Raw genomic sequence first — 25,823 nt, 5'->3', positions numbered from 1 at the left:
CCGGATGAGTCTCTATTCTTCGAAGCACTCTTCCGATTAATGGCCAGGGTGGAAACACGTACAACAGGACTGCGGCCAGGGAAGAACCAAAGCATCCACTCCTTCTGCCCCCGTCTCCCAGCGCAGACTGAAGAAATGAGGAGCCTTGGCATTCCGAAACGTGGCCATGCGATCCATGCTCGGTCTGGACCACGCGTCGCATATCTGGAAAGTTTCTGCGGAGAGTTCCCACTCTCCAGGATCGAGACTGTGGCGACTGAGAAAGTCAGCTTGAACGTTGTCGGCCCTGGCAATGTGAGAGGCTGCAATACTGGCGAGATGATACTCTGTCCAGTGAATCAGGAGCCGAGCTTCCAGTGCCACTGGTTGGCTCTTGGATCCTCCTTGGCAGTTGATATAAGCCACTGTTGTCGCATTGTCCGACAGGACTCTGACCGATTTCCCCTGCAGAAGTGGTAGAAAAGCTTGCAACGCCAACCTCGCTGCTCTGGTCTCTAGACCAATTGGATTCTTCCAGTGACCAGAGGCCCTGTACAGATTTGTCCTGACAGACCACTCCCCAACAGTCCAGACAGGCATTTCCAGGGGCATACCCCGGTTCAAGTGGTCTGAGAGGAGCCACCAGTCGAGACTGGACCGAGCCGAATCCGTAAGGGGAAGGTGAAGGTGGAACTGTTCGGAAACGGGATTCCAACGGGACAGCAATGCTGACTGTAGAGGTCTCATATGAGCAAAAGCCCATGGCACCAACTGTAGGGTGGAAGTCATGGAACCAAGGACCCGCAAGTAATCCCATACTTTTGGAGGATTCTTGGTCAACAAATCTCAAACCTGTCCCTGCAGTTTGACAATGCTGTCCTTGGTGAGAAAGACTCTGCCAAGCCGTGTGTCGAACAAAGCTCCCAGGAATTCCAAAGACTGCGAAGAAGTCAGGTGGCTTTTGGCGGGGTTGACTACCCAACCGAGAAACTGCAGTAGGTGAAGCACTCTGCTCACCGCCGAACGACAGAGCTCCTCTGACTTCGCCTAAATCAGCCAGTCGTCCAGATAGGGATGCACAAACAAACCTTTTCTCAGGTGCGCCGCCACTACGATCATGATCTTGGTAAAGATCCTGGAAGCCATAGCCAGACCAAAGGGAAGGGTGCAAAATTGAAAATGATCACCCAACACAGAGAACTGAAGAAACTTCTGGTGGTCTGGATGGATGCCGATGTGTAAATACGCTTCGATGAGGTCAAGGGATGCCAGAAACTCACCCTTGTGAACCGAGGCAATGACCAATCGCAGAGTCTCCATGCGAAATCGGGGAACCCGAAGGCACGTGTTGACTCATTTCAGATCCAGTATGGGCCAGTAGGTGCCGTCCTTCTTTGGAACTACGAAGTAAATGGAGTAACGGCCTTTTCACCGTCCTTCGGGGGGGGGAACTGGAACTATTGCCCTGGGATTGATCAGTTACCTTACACTGTCCCTGATCGCCTGATGTTTTTCTTCGTAGGAACAAGGGGAGATTAGAAAGCGATCTTGAAGGCGCCAAGCAAAATCTAAAGCATAGCCTTGTCTTATCACCGTGAGGACCTATTGGTCTGATGTTAACTTGGTCCATTCCTCATAAAACTGAGAAGGTCTGCCTCCCACCAGCGGAACAGAGGAATGGACCAGCCGCATTTCATTAAGAGGATTTACCTCTGCCTGCGGACTGTGAGGCCCCAGATCTTCCGAATCTGTGGCCATGAAAGGACTGAGACCATGATTGCTGCCAGACAGCAGGCTGCCTGGAGGACCCCGATGAACGAGAAGCTTGGAATCTGCGATTCCCACGAAAACGAGACCAGGAGGGGAAGGAACTCCTTGGTCTAGGCTTATCCTCCAGCAAACAATGGACCTTGTTTTCTCCCAAAGTTTGGAAAGGAACTGGAAGATATGATACAAACAGAAATTTGCCCTTGAATGGCAAAGAACCTAACTGAGCCTTAGAGGAGACATTGGGTGACCAATTTCTTAACCAAAGAAGGCGGCGGGCCGAGACAGCTGCCACCATGGAGTGGGCTGATGTCCTAAGGAGGTCATACAAAGCATCAGTGCTGTATGCCACCGCAGCTTCCAGATGTCCCGCCTGAATGGCTTGCTCTTAAAAAGAAGTAATATTCTACAGATGTTGGACCCAACGAAACCCTGCACGCAGGGAAAAAACTGCTGCACATAGCAGCCTGGACTCCTAGTGCAGACACTTAAAAAATGCACTTAAGCTGCACCTCAAGCTTATGGTCCTGCAGGTCTCGAAGCGCCGTTGCTCCTGTCACTGGGATGGTGGTCTTTTTGGTTACAGCAGACACCGCCATGTCCACCTTAGGCACTTTTAACAGTTCCAATGCCTCCTCGGGCAGGGGATACAGCCTATCCACTGACCTTCAGACCCAAGTCCAGGGTGTCCCATTCCCAGAACAGTAAATCAGTGACAGACAAATGAAATGGAAAAGACTGTCGGACCCCGAAGACCCCCCATGACTGGGTCAATGTTTCCCAATTGGGAATCTTCCTTAGGTACCTCAGTACCTAATCTTCCAATACAGCCGGAATCAGCGGGTCCAACTCATCTCTACTAAAGAGACGGACCACCTTAGGGTCATCTCCCTCCATGCCTTGAGGCTTGACTTGGTCCAAGTCATCAGGATCCGCCCCCAGCAGGGGCTTGTCACCCAAATTCGTGCCGTCTGGGTCAGAATCCAGTGAAGACATATCACCTGCCAGACGGACCGGGGCGGAAGCACATGGGGCCGAGGAACTGCAGCATCCCCTTTCTCTGGAAGCAGAGACCGCTTAGGGGCACGCGCTCCAGAGACCAGCGAGGCAGTTCCTGCCCCTTTCTTGGCAGCTTTGCGGGCTTTGAAGGCTTTGTGCAGAAGATTAATCAAATCAGAAGGAAACGAGGAAGAGGAGTCCAAATTCCCCTCAGGGCTCTGTCCCTCTTAGCCAGCGACCTCCTCCACCCGATTGCCTCAGGAGCCTGAAAGTGCGGCGACAAAGATGGGGGGAAATTTCCCTCCCCCAGCGCGGCTAGCTCAGCCGCGCAAAAAGTTTGCAAAATGGCCTCCGTTCCCGTGCTGAGCAGGAGAGGGTCTGGGGCGTCCTAGTGCAGCCGCCCGAGCCTTCCCGGCTTGCACCGCGGCTTAGAAACGCTGCTGCTGGTGGCAGTCGATGTTCTCTCCCCCCCCCCCAGGGAGACAGGCGGAACAAAGGCCGTCTCTGGAGATGGGCGCGCGTCTTGCAGGCCGCCCACCGCAGCATGAGAGAAAAGTAAAGAAAACGATGACTGAAAAATAAGCCCGCCCCCAGCGCAGCCCGATAATGGAGGGAGACCCGGTACAGCAAGGCACTGTGCCTCTGAAACAGGAAAAACAAAACTACTTTTGTTTTTTTTTTAAACCTGATTGACGTCTTCCTGGGTCCACTGCCTCCGCGGGTGAGTGAGCTGGGCTCCCCAGTATCACCCAAAACCTAGGGGGGGGGGGGGGGGGCGCTGGAGCCGACACAGAGGTCCTCAACCCCTCGCTCCTAGTGCCTCAGATACCAGGGGGGACAGTCCCCTTGGGACCTGCCAACCCCCTGGGAGGCTCCAAAGGATGTGGAGAAGTGAAGTCCTTCTTTCCTTTTTGTTTTTTTTTGTAAAAACTTACTAACTAAACTAATTAAACTCCTGTCTCTAGATTTTCTCTCTCTTTTTTTTTTTATATAACTATCTGACTAAGACCAGACTGTAGGTTTTGCACCTCCACCATCTGCTGGAGACAGAGAAATACTGACAGACTGTAGGTGGCACCTCAGGGTTTAGGACAGAGTCCGCCAAAACTTCTGTCTCCATCTGCTGGAGGGGAGGCAAAACCCAGGAGTCTGGACTGATCCGGGTACGTACAGGGAACCAGGGTTCAAATCTTGGGTCTCCCACTGGCATTCCCTGAGATCTGGGGCAAGTCTCTTGGATCTCTTGTCTTTGCAGGTACTCACATAGTAAGCTCTTTAGGAAGGGACTTATGTGAAAAAATGTTTTAAATCACCTTGAGTTAAAATTGAAAAGATGGTCTAGAATACATCTGATATAGGAAAATTGGTTCTTACCTGCTAATTTTCGTTCCTGTAGTACCACGGATCAGTCCAGACAGTGGGTTGAGCCTTCTTTCCAGCAGATGAGAGACAGAAAAAAACCTCAAAGGGTATCCTGTATCAGGACAGTGCCCAACTGCATCCCTTCAGTAAAAACGTTATCAAAGCAGAAGAAAGTAACCCCAACTAGAATAAGATCAAGCAAGTAATAATATTTTAACATTGAAATTGTAAATGTAACTGTAAACTTGAAGTATTCGCTCTTATATCTGTAGTAAACACTTCTGGTGCCTTGTCAATCGGTCTTATCTTTGAATGAATAAACCTTCGAGCAGGTGCTGCAAAGAAAAAATCTGAGACCCTCCACTAAGGGCAGGAGTCTGGACTGATCCGTGGTACTACAGGAACGAAAATTAACAGGTAATAACCAATTTTCCTTTCCCTGTATGTACCCGGATCAGTCCAGACAGTGGGATATACCAAAGCTTCCCTAAGTGAGGTGGGATCGAGATAGTCCCTCTCGAAGTACCTGTTTGCCAAAGGAGCCAAGAACTGGCGCTTGCACATCGAGGTGATAATGCCGAGCAAAGGTATGAAGAGATTTCCAAGTAGCCACTCTGCAAATCTCTTGTAGGGAGACCAACTGGCTCTCTACCCAAGAGGTAGCCTGTGAACGCAATGAACCGGCCGGCCCTGACAAATATACACGGACGCAATCGCCTCCTTCAACCAGCGAGTGATGGTAGCCTTAGAAGCCTTGTTCCCCTTATTGGGCCCGCTCCCTAAGACAAAAAGATGATCAGAGACTCGAAACTCATTAGTGACTTCTAAGTAGTGCAGTAGTACCCTTTTTACATCAAAACACCATAGGTCTCCGCCAGGCGTACTCGCAACGCCCTCTGGCGAAAAAGCAGGAAGCTCCACCAACTGATTTAAGTGAAAAGAGGCCACAACCTTGGGTAAAAAGGACTATACTGTCTTGAGGGAAACCCCTGAATCAGAAAAGCGAAGAAAAGGCTCCCGACAAGACAAGGCTTGGAGCTCAGACACTCTCCTGGCCGAGCAAAAAGAGACTAGAAATACGATCTTCGGCGTTAGGTCCTTGAGCGTGGCCCGCCAGAGGGGTTCGAAAGGCGACCCGCAGAGAACTCAAAGTACCAGATTAAGGCTCCATGATGAAAAAGTAGCCCAGACAGGTGGGTTCAAATGCTTAGCCCCCTTGAGGAATCGAATGACATCCAGATGGGCTGCCACCACGTAACCATCTACCCGCCCTAAGAGGGAACATAAGAACATGCCATACTGGGTCAGACCAAGGGTCCATCAAGCCCTGCATCCTGTTTCCAACAATGGCCAATCCAGGCCATAAGAACCTGGCAAGTACCCAAAAACTAAGTCTATTCCATGTTACTGTTGCTAGTAATAGCAGTGGTTATTATCTAAGTCAACTTAATTAATAGCAGGTAATGGACTTCTCCTCCAAGAACTTATCCAATCCTTTTTTAAACACAGTTATACTAACTGCACTAACCACATCCTCTGACAACAAATTCCAGAGTTTAATTGTGCGTTGAGTAAAAAAGAACTTTCTCCGATTAGTTTTAAATGTGCCACATGCTAACTTCATGGAGGGCTCCCTAGTCTTTCTATTATCCGAAAGAGTAAATAACCGATTCACATCTACCCGTTCTAGACCTCTCATGAAACTTAAACCTGCAGGGAATTAAAAGACAAACCTTTTGAGAGGCCATTCTGGAGGAAGGAGAGAACCTGGTATACTGGGGCCTTACGCGCCGGTACTTCTGAGGCAGTACACATTCTCAAACACTCTCCATACCCAAATGTAAGCGAGAGAGGTGGAAGTCTTACGCGCACGCAACAGAGTGGAAATAACCTCCTCCTTATAACCCTTCTTCCTCAGTTTCCGCCTCTCAAAAGCCAGGCCGCTAAACAAAAGCAATCCGCCTGATCGAAAAATATGGGACCCTGCCGCAGTAGACGTAGGAGGTGACAGCGGCGAAGAGGACCGTCCGTCACGAGGTTCACCAGATCCGTGAACCATGGTCTCCAAGGCCATTCTGGCGCTATGAGAATGACCAGACCCTTGTGAAGTTCTATTCTTCTGATTACCTTTCCCACCAGAGGCCAAGGTAGGAACACGTAGAGGAGAACCTGTCGCGAGGCCAGGGCAGCTCTAGGGCATCCTCCCCTTCCGAGCAGTGCTCCCATCTGCAGCTGAAGAATCTGTGAGCCTTCGCATTCCTCAGTGTTGTGTTTGAGGCCCAATGGAGATGACTCTGTCCACGGGGAGGAGCCCCGTGGGGAACCACTGCGATAGGGTGACCCAGATAGCAGACACAGAATGGATAGAGTCTTTATTGTACTGCTGTAGATAGATGGTGAAAGCAGGAAGGTAAGGCACTAATCCATGAAGTGCCAGTACGCTCAACAGGCTCAGAAGTATAGTCTCACCCAGATGTTCACGATAGGCAGGAGCCCGCAGTGCGGGTAATGCTGCTTCTGGTGGGTGGAGTTGGAGCACCGGATCATAGAGGTACTCACAGAATGAAGGCGTCTTCCTGGTGATAGAAAGGTAGATAGGCCCTCGAGGAGCGAGTACCCAGTGGTCCAATATCCTGAAAGTAGAATAGAGAGAAAGACTCCCGAGGAGCGGTTGTCTTAGTTAGTGAGGAACCCCGAAGGGAAGTTGGAAGCGAGAGAACCCCGAGGAGCGGTTGTCTAGAGCTTCTTACTGGAGCGAGGCCCTTAGTGTGAAAGCAGCATCTAAGTATGCAGTTTAGAGAAGTCAGAGTAACGAAGCGAAGTCTTTGCTAACTCAAGGTGGTAGCAGAGGCTAGATATACCCGGAGGTACTGACATCATGCGGTGGGGCTACCCCCGAGGTTCCCGCCATGACGTGTATTTGAGCATAGAAGATGTGCGCGCTCTCGCCCTAGGAGGCCACGGGAGTGAGCATGGCGCATGGGGACGCCCATGCTGGTTTGGAAACACCAAGGCCCTTGGCACCAGAGGCAGCCATCTTGCCCAAAGAGAGTGAAAGGGGAGAAAAAGAGGTAAGGTAGAGCGGTCGCAGACGTCTGCGACCGACAGACGCAACACTCAGAGTGGCCATCAGGTCTAAGTGGGGGCCCCCCCACATGCGCACGACAAGATCCATTGCTTCTTCGGACAACTCCCACTTGCCGGGGTCTAGCTGTTGACGACTTAGGAAGTCGGCTTGAATATTCTCCTTCCCTGCAATGTGGGAGGCTACCAGTCGAGCCAGGAGAACAGCTTGTTGGCTTCCAGACTCCTCCTGGTGCCGCCCTGAAGATTGATGTAAGCTACTGTGGTGGCATTGTCGGAGAGAACTCGCACCGCTCTGCGACGGAGCAAGGGCAGGAACGTTTTGAGCACCAAGTAGACCATTCGGGCCTCCAGACGATTGATGTACCAGTGAGATTGGACTGGGGACCATCGACCCTGGATAGACTGATTCTGACACACTGCTCCCCAGCTGAGGAGGCTGGCATCTGTCGTAACAATAAGCCACTGGGGTGTTTCCAGGGACATCCCCTTCAACAGGTGAGTGAGTGAGAGCCACCACTGCATGCTGGCGATGTTAGAGTCGGAGAGCAGTAGAGGTGCCTGCAACTCCTCCGAGACTGGCTTCTAGTGGGACAGCAAAGCTTTCTGTAAAGGATGCATGTGTGCAAAGGCCCATGGAACCAAATCTATAGTTAAAGCCATAGAGCCCAGGACCAGGAGATAGTCCCAGGCCTTTGGCACAGAGAGAGATAACAGATGTACTTGATCCATGAGCTTGAGTGCCCATGCCTCGGGAAGCAAAACCTTGCCCATGCGTGTGTTGAAGCGTGCCCCTAAGAATTCAAGGACTTGAGAGGGCTGGAGGTTGCTCTTGGAGAAATTGACTATCCAACAGAGGGAGGTGAGGAAGGACAAGACTGTTGATTGCAATTGTGCAGAGTGGCTCTGACTTTGCCCGAATGAGCCAGTCGTCCAGGTAAGGATGGACCAGTACGCCCTGCCGGTGGAGGAAGGCCGCCACTACCACCATGACCTTGGTAAACGTGCGTGGAGTGGTGGCGAGACCGAACAGGAGCGCTCGAAACTGGTAATGACATCCCAGGATGTTGAAGCGGAGATACTTCTGATGTTCCAGGCAGATTGGAATGTGGAGGTATGCCTCCATCAAGTCGAGAGAGGCAAGGAATTCGCCTGTGCAAACCGCTGTGATGATCGCCCTCAGGGTCTCCATCCAAAAATGGGGGACCTTGAGCGCCTTGTTGACTCTTTAGATCCAGGATTGGGTGAAAGGAGCCATCCTTTTTGGGAACCATGAAGTAGATAGAATATTGGCCTGACCCCTATTCCTTCAGGGGGACTGGGACTATGGCACCGAGCTGTTGAAGCCTGTCGAGAGTCTGGCACACAGCTGGGTGCTTCCGAGGTCTGCAGGGTGAAATTAAATAATGGTCTGGGAGCTCCCAAGCAAATTCTAAAGCGTAGCCTTGTTTGATTACTTCGAGGACCCACTGATCTGAAGTAATTTTGACCCATTCCTTGAAAAATAGGGACAGATGTCCTCCTAAGTTGGGAATGGAGGAATGGGCCAGCCGCATCTCATTGCGAAGACTTTGTGGCGGATCCTTGAGGGTTTCCATCTCGGAAAGGTCGTCGCCCACAAAAGGAATGAGACCACGACAGATCTAGTGGATGGATTTCTTTGGGAAGCTCCTCGTGGCCTGTTGTACCTGCGCTGCCTCCTGAAACGAGAGCGTGAGGGAAAAAAGGATTTGGACTGTTTCGGTCGATCTTCCGGCAGCTTATGAGACTTGTTATCCCCTAAGGATTTAATAAGCTGTTCCAGGTCCTCCCCAAAATGCCCTTCCAGAGGAAGTAGTGAAGACCAAAACTGTGAAGGATTTCAAAGGGGCGTGGGATAAACACTGTGGATCCATAAAGTCTTGAGGATGAGAATGAAGAGAAGAGGCATGGGGGTGGCTTGTGGGAATGACGGCTACTACTTGGTGATTAATGCCCTTATTCAATAAACATTCACACGGTTAATGTGACTCCAACATTGCTCTATGCTTCAACGGCAAGAAGAAATGTGGGGAAAAGGATTTGCATTCACAAAAAAGTGTGGGAGTAGCTTGCTTGTTGCGGCGGTTACTACCCCAAACCAAATAAGCCTGATACTTCACTTTCAGTGCATATCCAAGCAGTTCTCTGCTTCAATGGCAGGGGGAATGAGGAAAAGAGGATTTATATTTAGACAACAACCAAGAAGGACTAAATTGCACAGGCTGGGTAAACAAATAAGCGTGGGAGTAGCTTGCTTGTTGCGGCGGTTACTACCCCAAACCAAATAAGCCTGATACTTCACTTTCAGTGCATATCCAAGCAGTTCTCTGCTTCAATGGCAGGGGGAATGAGGAAAAGAGGATTTATATTTAGACAACAACCAAGAAGGACTAAATTGCACAGGCTGGGTAAACAAATAAGCGTGGGAGTAGCTTGCTTGTTGCAGCGATTACTTCCCGGAACCAATCAAGCCTGATACTTTACTTTGAATACATATACAGCGTAGCTCACTGCTTCAATGGCAGAGCGATTGAAGAAAAGAGGATTTATATTCAGACAACAACCAAGAAGGACTAAATTGCATAGGCTAGGTAAACAAGTGTGGGAGTAGCTTGCTTATTGCGGCAGTTACTACCCCAAACCAATTAGGATTGCTACTTCACTTTGATGCAGCTCCAGCACTGCTCTCTACATCAATGGTGGGGGTGGAAGGAAATTAGAACCAAAAAGTTACTAATAAGGGCCCTGACCTCAGTGGTCAGAGTAACAGATAAAGTATGAGAAAAATAAGTGTGAAAGCTTGCTGGGTAGACTGGATGGGCCATTTGGTCTTCTTCTGCTGTCATTTCTATGTAAACGGGAGAGTGCCCAGCTGAGACTTAGAGGAGTCTGCTGCCCAATTTCATAGCCAGAGGAGATGCTGGGCCGAAACCACTGAAACCATAGCTCTGGCATGCACCCTGAGGAGATCATAGAGGGCATCAGCCCCATATGCCACCGCGGCTTCCAGCCGTTCCACCTCTGCAGACGGGAAGTCCTGGGTGCTGAGTAATTATTGACCCACCTGAGGCTTGCCCGCTGCATGAGACTGTCGCCCGAACCCTTAAAGCCAGGACTTCAAAAATCCTTTTGAGATGCAATTCCAATTTACGATCCTGAAGATCCTTTAACACCGTTGCTCCCACCACCAGGATGGTGGTTCGTTTGGTGACCGCGGACACTGAAGCGTCAAATTTATGGACCTTGAGCATATCTAAACATTGGTCTGGCAGGGCATAGAGCTTGTCCATTGCCCTACCAACCCGAAGCCTGGATTCGGGGGACTCCCACTCCCGGAGCAGTAGCTGCATTAGCATGGGATGAAATGGGAACGTACGTGGAGGAGCCCTCAGTCCAGCCAGGACTGGGTCCACTTTGCGTGAAGTAGAGGCACTGGTGGATTCTTCAGAAGGAACCTCTAACCCCAATTCATCCAGGACAAAAGGAATGAGTGGATCAAGCTCTTCCCGCTGGAACAAACGCAAAACCTGCGGGTCGTGTCCCTCAACTGGCGGATTTGAGTGTAACATATCTGGATCTGGCATAGGGGCAGGAGAAGGAGGAGGATCTGGTACGGTCCTGACCCTAATGCCTTGCATATCTGGGGCTTTAGGGCCCTGCCCAACAGACAGCTGAAGGATCTTTGCCGGGGGGGGGGGGGGCCGGGGAGGGATTATTTTGCTCTTCCAGGCTCGCCAGATAGGACTTGTGCAACAATAAAACAAAGTCTGTGGAAAAAAAGTGATGAGCTATCCCGGGCATTGGGGGAGGGGACATTGTGGGGGGGGGGGTGGATCAGGGACTGCCCCCAGAGAGTCCACAAGGCTTAAATACGGCGGCAAATGATTACAATCAGGCTCCCTTCCCCCCTCAGATCCCAAATCTGCTGCGAGAGCCAAGGACAAAATGGCCACCGTTCCCACGGTTTTCAGTGAGGGGGCCGGCCTAGCAGCACGTTTGATGGCCCAACCACGGATCACCGGTTTCGTCGCTGCCGTGGAGGGTCCCTCCCCACTAGGCAAACAAAGGGAGCAAAGCCCTTTGCGGGAGAGCCGCAAAGCAGGCTCCCCGCAGGCTAAACAAAAAGCTGAGCGCGGCATAACCACGGAGGAGGGGGAAAGAAAGCTGCTGCGGAGAAAAGTGGCAGAATCAGCTGTGCCTGGCTGCAAGCGATCGGGAGCAGGAGAATCAGCCCTGCTACGCTCCTTCCCCGTTAACTTCCAGTTAAGCTTGATCGCAGGTAAGCTGTGCCTTTTTTTTCCCCCCCCCAACAAGAGCAGAGGAATAAATGCATCTCTGCTAAGGGACCCGAGGCATGGAGCATCTCAGGGGTCACACCATAAAGGGGGGGAGAGACTGGACCACCAGTATTACCCCAAGCCAGGCAATGGGTCACCGGGAAGAAGGGGTCCTAGGCTGAAGTCTCAAGAGGAAATATCCCCCCTATAAGAGCTAGGAAACAGATTTATGTCTCACTTGAGAACAAACCCCTTTTTTTTTTTTAATAAATTATTGTAATTTAAGTAATTAATGCTTGCTTGATCCTGTGAAAACTAGAGGTAGGAAGGGAACTCACAGAGAGAAAACAGCTAAATACTGGGAACCGCAGGTTCAACCACCTTCATCTGCTGGAGACAGAGAAATACTGAAGGGATGCAGTTGGGCACTGTCCTGATATAGGATACCCTTTGAGTTTCTCTGTCTCCATCTGCTGGAAAGGAGGCTCAACCCACTGTCTGGACTGATCCAGGTACATACAGGAACATTTTATTTATTTATTTATTTAAGGTTTTTATATACCGGCATTCATGATAAAATCACATCATGCTGGTTTACATTAAAACAGTGGTGCACAGAAAGAAAAAACAAACTGGAACTGTAGTGCGGAAGAAAGCAGTTACAAAAAACAGGGATGCTTAAACTGGGAGAGGAAGGAAAAAGAAAAGGTTAATAGCATTTTAAATATTTACAACGAACAGTTAAATGAGCTGGTTGTGTTATAGAACTTGAAGTTGAAGGACATTAGCTGGAGTCTGGGAAAGCTTGTTTGAAGAGCCAAGTCTTAAGTCTCTTCCTGAAGGTTGGGAAACATGAGATTGAACCCTTACTTATGTCCATGAACAAAATGAGAAGGTCAAATTATATACATGATTGTTATGGCTGTAACTTATTTTTATTGTTATGTTTTAATGTTTGTTTTTAATGTAACATAAGATGTTTATGTTACACTGTTATCTGCTTAGAATGGCTGTGGCTTATGATAGGCAGAATATAATACATAAATAAATAGCTGATAAACCAATGGCCAATTTTCACACTGACCGCTTTGGGACAGAGACTTTTTACCCAAAGAATTCACGACAACTGTTAAGAGCAAAAGTATATGTGCACTTTTGTTTTGAAGCTTGCTATAGGTATATAGAACATGTGGCCACTTGCCCCTGCTTTTTTCCATGAGTAGATTTCTGCTAGAAGAGAATGCATGAAGATTTGAAAATGACATCTCCTCATGTACCTTTCCTCCTCCTCCAACCTAAACATGTCCCCTAGAAAAAACTTCTAATCACATTGTACAAAAGTATTTCACAACATGTGGACATTAAGAGATTTGGGGCAATTTTCAGAGATCTGATTAACATGCTTTCTACCTGTCTAAATTGCTTTGAAAATTGGCCTGGTAACACATAGGACATACTCTGCTCCTAGGAGTGAAGTGTGCGCAAAGAGCTGAGCCCCACGCTGTAAGCCCATGGTACTGGTTACCAATTAACAGGTGAGAAATAACCCCTCCAGCTACACTCTGACACTTGTCTGAAAGCATCTTTTTGGCAGATCTAGTGCCTTTTCCCTCTCCTTCTCTCGCCCATCTCCAGCTATTTGTCTTACAATCCTCCATCCCTCAATATATCTTCCTTGCCAGTAAAAAAAAACTCGCCCACATCTGGGTCATCTTTGGATTCAGCACCCCTCTCCCCACACTCTGCAGTTCCAACACACGCACACACTCTACCTGATGAACTTCTCAAACAGCGCTGCACAATCCGCAGGCTCCTGTAGCGTCACTGTGGTCTGGTTGTGAAAGAGGTTCTCAAAGACTGTGCTCTGCAGGGTGAGGAGCAGCTGGTGGGTGTGGAAGACCTTCACTTCCTGTGAGTTGGCAGGAAGGACCTTTAGCGTGCTGTCGCTGGTACTGCTGTTGTACAGCAGGTCCCGCAAGCTATGGATGAGCATTGGCGAATGGTTAATGGTGGCTGAGGGAGCATCACCACCCAGATCAGATTTGTGAGCTGCAGGGGAAGAAGACAAGAACAGCTTAATTGGAGCAGAAGCAGTAACGTGAAGGACCCCCCCTTAGAGGGTGGTGATCATTATTGACAGTTAAGGCTCATGGCTGAAATGCAGGCACCCAAAGCAAAGTCCATGACCTCTAACCTAGACTAGTCCTTGCATTCCCTATTGTAAGATATTTGGAGGATTTTTTCCTTAATATTTGTAGAATACACAGGTATATATATATATATATATATATATATATATATAATTTCAGACAATTACGTTTGTTTAACAAAGCACATAGAAAATTAATACCCAATTACCGGTTTATGCTCTTCTTATAGGCTTGGATAAGGTTCAACTTAAGTGGCTGCAGTACATTCAGAACACAGCAGTACAAATGTTGTTAATCTTAAGTTGTTTGATCATGTAACACCTGCCTTGGAACTGCACTGGCTGCCTGTAGCCCACAGGATCAACTTCAAAATCTTGTCCTAAATAAATACATTGATTGACTTTAGGAGTTGGGCCCACAATATCTGCAAGACTGAGATAAAGTTGTACAAATCTATCAGCATTTTGTGTCCTACCAAGATTTTCCATTTCCCTGGCCTACCTCCAGTCCCATAGTGCCAAGCTTGTGGAATGTTCTTACGAAAGAATTGAGAACTACTAGTGACTTATCTGCATTAGAGGAAATTATGAAAAATCTGGTTTTCCAGAGTAGCCTTTTCAGCAACAAGCTAGCAGGTGATTGTTATGTTCTGGTATGGTTGTGAACCCTGGATCGTAGTGAGAGCTGACTCCACCCACAGGAAGGAGCCCTGTGGGGACTCAACACGGTAGGTGTAGCCTCAGCAGAGAAGGACACAGATAGTAATGAGACTTTATTATACTGGAACATAGGTGAAGTGCCCACCGAGCGAGTGGGAAGTAAGACAGTCCAGAGTAGTAAGGTGGCCCAGTGATGATACCTGGTAGTGGCCCGTGGAGCAGGGTACGCCGGGGTATTCCTCCTCCAGATGACACACCTTGCAAAGTAGATCCGGTAGTGGCCCGCAGTGCGGGATACGCCAAGAATCTGCTCTGTCGTTGGTAGGAGAGTTGAAGGAGGTCAGCAGAGCTGGGTAGAAGAAGGTACTCATGCTGAAGTGTAGAAGATGGTTTGCTGAGGAAAGCACGGTAGTGGCCCGAGGCACGGGGTACACCGGAGGTTCCGTCAGCAAGATGGTAGTAAACGAGAAGCGTACTCACAAGGCTGAACAAGGCTGAGTCCCAAGCGTGAGTAGATGGATTCTCCAGGCAGGAACTGGAATTGGGATGGATAGTGGGCCTTTCTGTCCCTTTTTAGAAAATATTCCTTTCGCCGTTGCCTTTGGTACCAAAGAAGGAGCCTGACAATTTCTGTCTTATATAGAATCTCTCATATCCTCAAGATTTGTCAGTAAGTGATCATCTACCTCCAGATGAATGCACGGTACAATATGCATCCTTCGACTCTGACAAACTACTATGGAAGTGTGGTCAGGGTGCTCTGATGGCCAAGACGGACAGAATCAGCATTCAAACTACTTCCAGTGCACCTGAATAGCTTCTGCTATTAGGATTTCGGTTTCGGGACCAGTATTACTTTGACAAGTGCATGTTGATAAGGTGTTCGGTGTCAGGTGCTTGCTTCAAACTCTTCAGCTCCTCCTACAGTGGGTGACTGCAGAGTGAATCGAAACCAACATCATTCACTACCTTAATGAATTTTTATTTGTTGTCTGGTTGAGTCCGATACATGCACCCACTCACTGCACAAATTCCAATCTATCGCCAAGGAGTTTGGTGTTCCTCTTACACACAAGACGACAGAGGGCCCATCGACAATCAACTATTTTCTGGGTATTGAACTGGATTCAGTCAACATGATGTCTCATTTGCCAGAGGACAAAGTAGCTGTGCTGACAGTCTTGCTACGCAAGGCTTCAAAAGCAAAGAAGCTGAATCTTCACATGGTGCAAGCCATCCTGGGCACACTGAACTTTGCCCTCAGAGTGATCCCCATGGGACAGGTTTTCCTGAGAATGTTTGCTGCTGCTACAGTGGGTGTCCGGCAGCTCCAATACTTCAGAGTATCCAGAGACATCCATGCCGACATCACGGTTTGGCTAGCCTTTGAGGATGATTTCAATGGTGTGTCCGTGAGGCACACTCCAGTCAGGATCTGGACATACATTCTGATGCTTCTGGCTGATGGGGTTTTGGGGTATTTTGTCAGGGTGCATGGTGCGCCGTACCATGACCAGACACCTAGGTTGAGGCGTGATTGAACTGTTCCATATATTAATAGCACTGGTGCTCTGGAGCAAAAAGCTACGGAACAAGCACATAATACTTTGGTATGATAACCAGGCTGTAGTCCAAGTTCTAAAGACCCAGAGTTGTCAAGTTATTGAGGGAGGTGGTTCTAGCAAGCCTGCACATTAACACCACAGTCAGGGCTTGCCACTGATAATAGGAATGCTGATGCTTTATTACGTGCTAAGTGGGATGTGTTTTATAAGCAGGTGCCCTCGGCTGACAGAACATGAGCCCCAATACCAGACCGCCTAAGGATGATTGGTCTCCAACCACCTGGGACTTACTGCAGGGAGCATTGGTGCCAGCCACTTGGGCAGCCTACTGCAAACATTGGGAACAAATGAGGGGATTCTTGAGTCAGCATGGTGTCACTGGCAAGTGCCAGAGGGCTTGCTTGTCCGCTACATTTCTACAGCAAGCGATATGGGAGTATCTTGGGGCTCTGTGGTCAAACATCTAGCAGGACTTGCTTTCTTCACAAAAGAGCACAGCTGGGGTGATCCTACCAAGTTCTTCCTAATCAAAAAGATGTTGGCCAATTGAGCAAAAAAGATTGGACCAGCGAACGACAAAAGGCTGCCAATCATGCATGACATGTTGGTGAAGTCATGGTTTCTGCTACCATCCATGTGTGCATCAGACTTCGAAACCAGTCTGTTTCATCTGGCATTCTTTGGCCTTTTTCAGTGCCCTGCACATGAGAGAGCTGGTGGCCTCTGCCAAGAGCGACCCAGGCTCTAGTGGCACACTGATGAGGAATGTCTTGTGAATGGGTCAGGATATCCATATACGAATAAACAAGTCAAAAACTGACCAGGCCGGTAAAGGCATAACCTTCTCCCCGAAACACATTTAAAACTAATCAGAGAAAGTTCTTTTTCACTCAATGCACAATTAAACTCTGGAATTTGTTGCCAGGGGATGTGGTTAGTGCAGTTAGTGTAGCTGGGTTTAAAAAAAGGATTGGATAAGTTCTTGGAGGAGAAGTCCATTACCTGCTATTAATTAAGTTGACTTAGATAATAACCACTGCTATTACTAGCAACGGTAACATGGAATAGAGTTAGTTTTTGGGTACTTGCCAGGTACTTGTGGCCTGGATTGGCCACTGTTGGAAACAGGATGCTGGGCTTGATGGACCCTTGGTCTGACCCAGTATGGCATGTTCTTATGCAAGTCACATGCCCGGTGCAGAACTTGGAGAAATACCTAGCAATTTGGCTCTCTTGAGGGCCTCACTTATTGTTGCACACTGACCTAGTTCCACTGACCAGATACCAGTTCTCTGCCATCCTTAGGTTGGCAATAACCAAGATAGGCTTCGATGTGGGAAAATTCACCACACACGTTTTCAGGATTGGAGCTGCAACTAACATGGCGCAGGTGGGATCACAAATGAATACTGTTCAGCAGATAGGAAGATGGAGATCTGCTGCCATTAATTCCCACGTTAGACTGGATCAGGCAAACTCAGCCACTCACAACAATTAAATATCTTTACAGATGCATCCCAGTTTTGGCAGACCACATGGATTAGCGGCCATTCATATGTGCACTGGGTCACAAGAAGGGCCATCATTCATCCATATGGATAACACTTTGGACTGGCATCTCGTGGCATTCATGTGACTTGAATGGGCAAGCGGGGCATGTGTTAGGAACATCTGTTTCTATTATTGCATTGTCTGAAGAAATAGTCAGCTGCTCCTGACGCTTTGATAAGTTTACCTAGGCGGCAACGACCTTGGGGATCTCTCTGCAAAGCAACTGATCAACAGAATCAAGGAGGGCTGGGCTGAATTTGCTGCATGGTTTTCACAGACTTGCATTTTATGGTCTGATATCATCCCACAACTGGAGTGGAGCTAATCAAAGTTATAGGGGTAAGGTCACAAGAAGGTGAATTGTCAGATCTGTATGTGGTCCAACAATTTTGGGGGTTGACAGATCAAGAATAATTGGGTGGATGGCAATGCGAGGACATGTTCAGGCCCAACAAAGTGCATTTGTCTGACATAGGATATGGCTTGTTTAACAATACTTTGCAGGAGGCTTTGGAAGATCTAATTAAGGTTTGAGGTCTTGGGGCAAGGGCTCACCCTACCTCATGCCAATGGCAAGTACCCGAGCCAGTTTTGGGGGTTTCAGACATGGTGCAGGGGTGCATCATGGTAAGGACGGCACCAGGCTGGCACCTTACGGCTTAATGGCGACGTGTCAGTACACTTCAGGAGTGCAGCCCCCTTGCTTGGGGCTAAGGCAGGGGGGCACAATAGATTGCCACCTTGCTCGGTATGCGGTGGGTGGCAGGGGCTAGCCCGGTTGGCTATTTCTGGGTAGGCTCGGGTATGGGTTGTTTTAAAGTTGATACCTGCTGTTTAATAAAGCTGCAGCCTTTACATTCCACCTAATTCTCATGTTTTAATTGTGTGGTTTGCAGATGTTTATGCTACGTTATGTATGGGGGGGGTGGGGGGGCGCACAGTCAGGGTGGCACTAGATTTATAACAGTACTCAGAATAATGCTAGCCTAGAATGTTTGGGCTGTTGACCATGAGTTTATGTCTCATGGAGCAGAGAGCTAAGCCTCAATCTGATTTGCATATTATAGTTGAAAGACCAGTAATCCTTCCCCTTGCCAGGGGAACATAGGCATCCTCCAGCAAAATGAGTCTGAAAGCCTGCTCTGTTCCTTAATCCCCCCCCTCCCTCCCCACTGTTTGGCTTAAAAAGTCAGTTCAGTGGAAATACATAAAAGGCTTCAAGCCCCAAAAGAGCCCTTCTCTTGAATGAAGTGAACTGAGAAACCACTTTTCTCCTTGAAAGCCTCCGGCAGGCACTGTAACACTTTGTTGAGTGTTTCCAGCCCCCCCTGCAATTTCCAAAACAACCAGAAATAATAGGTTAATATACATGGCAACCAAACTGCTTTACCCAAAACAGCCAGGTCAGTGCACAGAAAAATTGAACATTTCAGACCTTTATTACCTAGAAAACAGTAACGGATCCGTGCAGATCCTGCCCCGGTGGTGATCAAAAGAGTAGAAAATTATTTGGAAGGATTAGTGGGGACAAGCCAGGGCTGCTAGCCTTATAGACTATGGAGAGTGACTTAAGATCAGGACTCTCCCTCAGAAAATGAGACAGGAACTCCCTCTTCATTTACTCTAGTTCCTTTCACCCCCACCATGACTGGAATTCATAAAACCCTCTACAATGAAAAGATAGAATGGTTAACATCAACATTACATTTTCATATTCCATCAAGAATTACAAGATCAGCAGGTACAGGGATGTTACCCATACCTTCCCCTAAAATTGGTCATCTAAATAATGTGAGAGAAAGGGCTATTTCCATAGCCGGGCCCCAACTGTGGAACTCTTTACCACAGGAATTAGGGACAGAATCAGACATTCAAATATTTAGAAAGGGCATTAAAACATGGCTATTCAAATAAGCCTTCTAAGAGTTCTAACCTAATGATTGTATTATCTCTGCTCTTACTATTCTACTTAACTGTTTAAATTTTATGATTAGTTAGTTTACTATTTTGTTATTACTATTATGAAACAATGTATTTTCCTCTTTTGATTTTGGAAATGCAAATATTTTTAAATGAATATTTGTTAACTAATGTAAACCGATTTGATATGTTCTCATGAAACATCGGTATATAAAAATTAAATAAAATAAGTTTTTTATGAAGCTCTGGAGGATAGGAAGCTCCCTTACCCTATCCCCTCAAGGCTGGGTGATATCACTGGGAATACTGGCATACTGTCTTCAGTCTTGTTTGTTCACCTTAGCATATAAATTGATGCATTTTGGGGTTTGTAAGTCTTTTGCTGCAGTAAAAATTGGAAGACTACAAATCCCAAGAATCCTTTGGCACTGCAGAAAGACTAAGGGGCCAATGCAATACAGTGCGCTCAGCTGAGGGCACTGTTTAACCGATGGTTGGATGTGGGTTTTGGATGTGCGCCACATCCCTTTATTCTATAAGGGGATTAGCATGTCCAAAACGCACATCCACCCCTAGCGAAACTAATAGTGCTCATCACATGCAAAAGAAAATTGGTTCTTACCTGCTAATTTTCGTTCCTATAGTACCAAGCATCAGTCCAGAGAAGTGGGTTGTATATCCCTATCAGCAGGTGGAGTCAGAGAACAATTAGAACTTTGGGCACTGCTACATAACGAGAGTGCCACCTGCAGTCCCTCAGTATTGACCTGTACCCAAGCCAAACCACCAATACTAACAGGCGAAGGGGCGACCAAAAACCATTGTCCCCCACTTCGCCCCAAGGAAACATGAGTAAATAAACAGTTAGAAAAAAAACTGCTCCAACAATCGTATTCTGCAAAAAAAGGAGCTTTATGAAAAAACTAGGCAAATTGTAGCCAACACAGTCTTTCGGTAACTGAAGTAAGGGGTGGACCTCTGGACTGATCCTTGGTACTATAGGAACGAAAATTAGCAGGTAAGAACCAATTTTCTTTTCCCTAAACGTACAAGGATCAGTCCAGAGAAGTGGGATGTACCCAAGCCATCCTACACTGGGTGGGAACCCAAAAGACCCGCGCTTAGAACACTTGCACCGAAGGATGCCTCAGAGGCCTTAACGTCCAAGCGATAATGCTTAGTAAATGTGTGCAAAGAGGACCACACCGCCGCCCGGCAGATGTCCTGAGGTGATAGCAACTGACACTCCACCCAGGAAGTAGCCTGAGCCCTGGTGGAATGAGCTTGGAGACCCAAAGGCACTTGGCAGCTGCGGACCAAGCATGCTAAAGTAATAGTCTCTTTAATCCATCGAGAAATGGTCGCTTTAGTCACCTTGTCCCCTTTCTTTGCACCCCCGAAAAGAATGAACAAATGATCAGAGCGCCTGAAGTCATTGGTAACCTTTAGATAACGCAATAAGACCCGACGCACATCCAAAGGAAGAAGATCCTTGTCCTGAGGCGACCCCCCTGGAACCCTGCGGGAACCCTGGAAGCTCCACTGTCTGATTAACATGAAAGGCCGAAACCACCTTAGGAACAAAGGAAGGAACCGTGCGCAATGTCACCTTATCATCGTGAATCTGCTAAAAAAGGTCACGGCACGACAGGGCCTGCAATTCAGAAATCCGTCGCATCAAGCAAATGGCCACCAAGAACACCGTCTTCAAGGTTAGATCTTTCAGGGAAGTGGTGCGTAGAGATTCGAAAGGAGCGCCACAGAGCACACGCAATACAAGATTTAAACTCCAATCTGGACACACCGCACGGACAGGAGGTCGTAAATGTTTGATCCCCTTGAGAAATTGAACAATGTCAGGGTGTGCTATAAGCAAACCACCGGCAAACTTTCCCCGCAAGGCTCCCAAGGCCGCTACCTGGACCTGAAGAGAATTGAACGCCAAACCTTTCTTGAGCCCCTGTTGCAGAAAATCCAGTACCAGAGAGACCTAGACCATTAAAGGATCGCAAGAACGCTGATGACACAAGGTCTCAAAGAGCCTCCATACCCTCACATAGGCCAGGGAAGTGGACGAACGTCTTGCCTGCAATAGAGTGGAAATAACTTGTTCAGAATAACCACTCAATTGTAAACGTCGCCTCTCAAAAGCCAAGCCGCGAGAGAGAAGCAATCCTCCTGATCCGAAAAGATGGGACCTTGATGAAGTAGATGCGGTAGATGAGCCAGCTGCAAAGGACCCTCTAGGGCCAAGCGAATCAGATCCGCGAACCATGGGCGTCGTGGCCACTCTGGAGCCACCAGCACCACCCTTCCGGGGTGGAGTTCTATGCGACGGAGAAGCCGACCGATGAAAGGCCAGGGAGGAAAGGCCTACAACAGAATCCCCGTTGGCCAGGGGCACACCAGAGCGTCGAGATCACTGAGCCTTGTTCTTTTTACGGCTGAAGAAGTGTTCTGTCTTCGCATTCTCCTGCGTTGCCATCAGATCCAACTGTGGGACCCCCCCCATCTGGCACAAATGCGGTTCCATGCTTCGGGAGACAATTCCCACTCTCCCAGGTCGAGTTGTCGCCTGCTGAGAAAATACGCTTGCATGTTGTCCATGCCTGCGACATGCGATGTGGCAATTCCCCCGAGATGACGCTCTGCCCAAGTGAACAGAAGACGTGCTTCGAGCACCACCTCGAGACTTCTCGTCCTGCCCTGTCGGTTGATGTAGGCCACCATCGTCGCATTGTCGGAGAACACTTGAATCATGCGTCCCTGAATCCAGGGTAGAAACTCTTGTAGGGCAAGACGTACTGCTCTTGTCTCGAGTCGATTGGACCACGAGCCTCTGTTGGAGACCAAAGCCCTTGGGTGGATCTGGTGTCGCACACAGCTCCCTAACCTGACAGACTCGCATCGGTGGAGACTATCAGCCAATTCGGTGGGTTCAAATCCACCCCCTTCTCCAGATTGTTGCGCAAAAGCCACCATGACAGACTAGCTCTGGACTCTGGAAGCAGAGAGAAGGGTAGGTGGAACAGCTCCGACACCGGACTCCACAGCGACAACAGTGCACGCAGTAGCGGACGTAAGTGGGCGAACGCCCACTGAACCAAGTCTAAGATGGACGCCATGGATACCAGCACTTGCAGATGATGCCACACAGTGGGTGTTTGTCTGAGAAGAAGCACCTGTATCTGGCTCTGCAACCTGGCTACCCAGTCTGACGCCAGAAAGACTCTGCCTCGCAAGGTATCGAAACGGGCTCCCAAATAGGTCAGCTCTTGGGTGAGTTCCAGGTGATTCTTCTGAATATTGATGACCCATCCGAGCGATCTCAAGGTGAACATCACCATGCGAACCAATCTTTCGCAGTCCTCCCTGGTCTTGGCACGAACCAGCCAGTCGTCCAGGTATGGATGGACCAGGATACCCTGCTTGCGAAGGAAGGCTGCTACCACCACCATGACTTTGGTGAAAGTTTGAGGAGCCATCGCCAGACCAAATGGAAGGGCCTGAAACTGGAAGTGTTGTCCCAAGACCTTGAAGCATAGAAACCGCTGGTGACATAGCCATATCAGAATATGCAGATAAGCCTCCATAAGATCCAGGGACGCAAGGAACTCCCCCGTCCGAACGGCAGCCAGTACCGTCCGCAGGGTTTCCATGCGAAAACGAGAGATTTGGAGACAACGGTTCACCTTCTGTAGGTCTAGGATGGGACGAAATGTGCCCTCCTTTTTGGGAGCCACAAAGTAAACTGAGTAATGTCCCCAACCCTCTTCTGCCTCCGGAACCGGGACAATGGCCTGTAGCTGGATCAGGCGCTGCAGAGTCTCCCGTACCACTTCCTGTTTGCTGCGCGAAGCCACGCGGGACTCCACGAACACCTCCTGTACGGGAAGTGAAAACTCTAGAGTGTAGCCTACTCTGATCACCTCCAGGACCCAACGGTCTGAGATGATCCTTGCCCATTCCGTGTAAAAGCTGGACAATCTACCCTGATAGCTTCGACGACGGAATGGGGACTCGTGGCTTCATTGGGAGGGTTTACTACCTCCTGTACTGAGGTGTCCAGAATCCCAGCCGGGGGGACGACCCCCTCGAAAGGACTGTTGCCGTCCTGAGGTCTGCTTAGACGTGGAAGGTGAGGAATACCTGCCGGAACGAAATCGGCGTGAATCCCGAAAACGCAGCCGTGAAGGAAACACCTTTCTGGTGGGCCTTTTATCTTCCGGCAACTGATGCCCCTTAGATTCTCCGAATAGCTTTACCAACTGCTCCAGTTCCTCACTGAACAGGAGCTTACCCTTAAACAGGAGGTTTCACAGCTGAGATTTTGAAGACAAATCCGCTGACCAATTGCGCAGTCACTACAGAAACCATGCTGCGCACTGAAGTTCACACTAGGTTGTAAAGCACATCTGCTACATATGCGATGCCCACCTCCAAATGAGCACCCTCCAAGGCGGCACCACTGCCAGCTCCTGTAGTGGCGTTAGAGGACTGAACTCAGCACAAACATGCCCTCTGCATGAGGCTGACACAAATCGTGGCCCAAAGACTCAATGCAGCCACTTCAAAGACTCGCTTCAACTGGATCTCCAGCATACAGCCCTGCATATCTTTTAAAGCGGCAGCATCTGCTACCGGAATAGTGGTCTTCTTTGTCACAGCCGAAACCGCTGCATCCACCTTCGGAATTTTCAGAAGATCCAAGACATCTGTTGAAAGAGGATAGAGCTTGGCCATAGCTCTGCCCACCTTGAGCCCCGCGTCCGGTGCGTCCCACTCGCGGGTCACCAGCTTGTGAACCTTTTTAGGCAGTGGAAAGGACGAAGTGGGCCCCCGTATTCCATCAAGAACCAGATTAACCCTATCACTATCTGATTCTTCCTGAGAGATCTTAAGCCCCAGAACGTCCAACACCTGGGGAATAAGGGGTCATAGTTCCTCCCGCTTAAAAAAGCGGACCACGCTGGGATCATCTCCTTCTGTGGGTGGCAAATCATCATCATCTGCAGCATCTTGATCAGGGTCCTCAAGATCAGGAACCAAATCCGGAACCTGAACCGAACCCGGATCCAGAACTCCGGAGGGTGGGGGCGGGGTCTGCGGCCCCTGGGGACCATCACTTCCCCCGCGGGCCTGCTGTTCCTCGAGTCGACCCTTCTTGAGCGACGGCATGGAAAGACCCACTGACTGAATTTGCCTCCTGAAGCCTGCCTGCTTTCTGGCCAGGAAAGCCTGCTGCATTAACAAGACAAATTCCGGTGAAAACCCCTCTGGGTCTCCATCTGCCGGAATGGGATCCTGAGGAGCTGGTTCACCCAGTCCCCCAGCGCTGTCCTCCGCCACAAGGGCTAAGACTGGAGGGGATCCCTCCTCCTTTGAGCCTCGGCATGAAGACCCCCCGTCCCGGGGGAAAGGCTCAGGGCCCGACGAACTCTCCATCCCTAGGAAGGATAAGGGAGGGAAAAAACAAAACTAAATTCTGCCTTCGTGCCCACACGCCTGACAGAGAGCGGAGAGAAAGCGAGGGCCCCTTGAAAAAAACCGCGCAGCCATGCGGCCCAGGAGCTGAGGGGAGGAACGGAAAAAAATAGAAAAAAATGGCACGCTGCCGGCAGTCCGATATTGGGAAGGAGCATGGCCGCGATAACTTCCCCCACCGAAGCTGAAGAAAAAAAAAAATGCGCTCTGAAACTGAGGCGGGAGAAAAAAAAATGCCAACATACCCGTTGCAACAGGTCGCGCTGCCGAGCATGGTGAGCTGCGCCAAAAACTGGCTGGCAAAGAAAACACTTACCCCGTCCCTTCAGAGCAACGCGGAGCCCCGGGAGTAGAGGGAAAGGGAGCTGGAGGGCTGCCAAATACCCCGGAGAGCCTGCAAGGCTGGCTGTCCTGACCCAACTCCTTACCTCAGCTCAAAACCACAGAGGAAGTCTCACTCAGTTTTACTTTTTTTTAAAAAATTTTACTGAGTCCTGTAGAGCAGAGGTCGAAGGAGCAGCTTTGGGGGAGCAGCCACGGAGGTGAGTAACCAGGAGCCCCTGGTCTTCACACTCCAAGTGGTGACAGACGAAACCCAGATGGAGGTAACCCCCCGGACATCCGGCTTCGACTGAGGGATGGCCCACAAAGGTGCCTAACACCTCAGGAAGCAATCCTGAAGAAAAAATCCGGAGAAAAAAAATCTAACTAAACTGAAAAATTAACTAAGACTGCAGGTGCCTCTCTTCCAGCTGCTGGAGTCAGAGAAATACTGAGGGACTGCAGGTGGCACTCTCGTTATGTAGCAGTGCCCAAAGTTCTAATTGTTCTCTGACTCCACCTGCTGGTAGGGATACACAACCCACTTCTCTGGACTGCTCCTTGTACGTATAGGGAAATGCATATTGATGAGGCTATTTGCTATTCTCCCCTTATTGAAAAAAAAAAAAAAAAAAAGTGCGCCCGACCCACACATTTTTACCCTCAGAAATTAACGCCTGCTGT

At 49.0% G+C, this 25,823-nt stretch overlaps 1 protein-coding gene across 1 annotated transcript in view; it reads right to left on the bottom strand.

The window, feature by feature from the left end:
- BTBD17 (BTB domain containing 17) overlaps positions 1–25,823 on the bottom strand; it is a 38,425-nt gene that overhangs the window by 5,682 nt on the left and 6,920 nt on the right. Inside the window, exon 2 of the mRNA XM_029599242.1 lies at positions 13,262–13,538. Within this exon, the coding sequence (XP_029455102.1) occupies positions 13,262–13,538 (277 nt within the window). The remainder of the gene's footprint in view (positions 1–13,261; positions 13,539–25,823) is intronic.

Source organism: Rhinatrema bivittatum, chromosome 4 (genome assembly GCF_901001135.1).
Source record: "Rhinatrema bivittatum chromosome 4, aRhiBiv1.1, whole genome shotgun sequence".
Taxonomy (NCBI): Eukaryota; Metazoa; Chordata; class Amphibia; order Gymnophiona; family Rhinatrematidae; genus Rhinatrema; species Rhinatrema bivittatum.
This window is presented reverse-complemented; position numbering and strand designations above follow the sequence as displayed.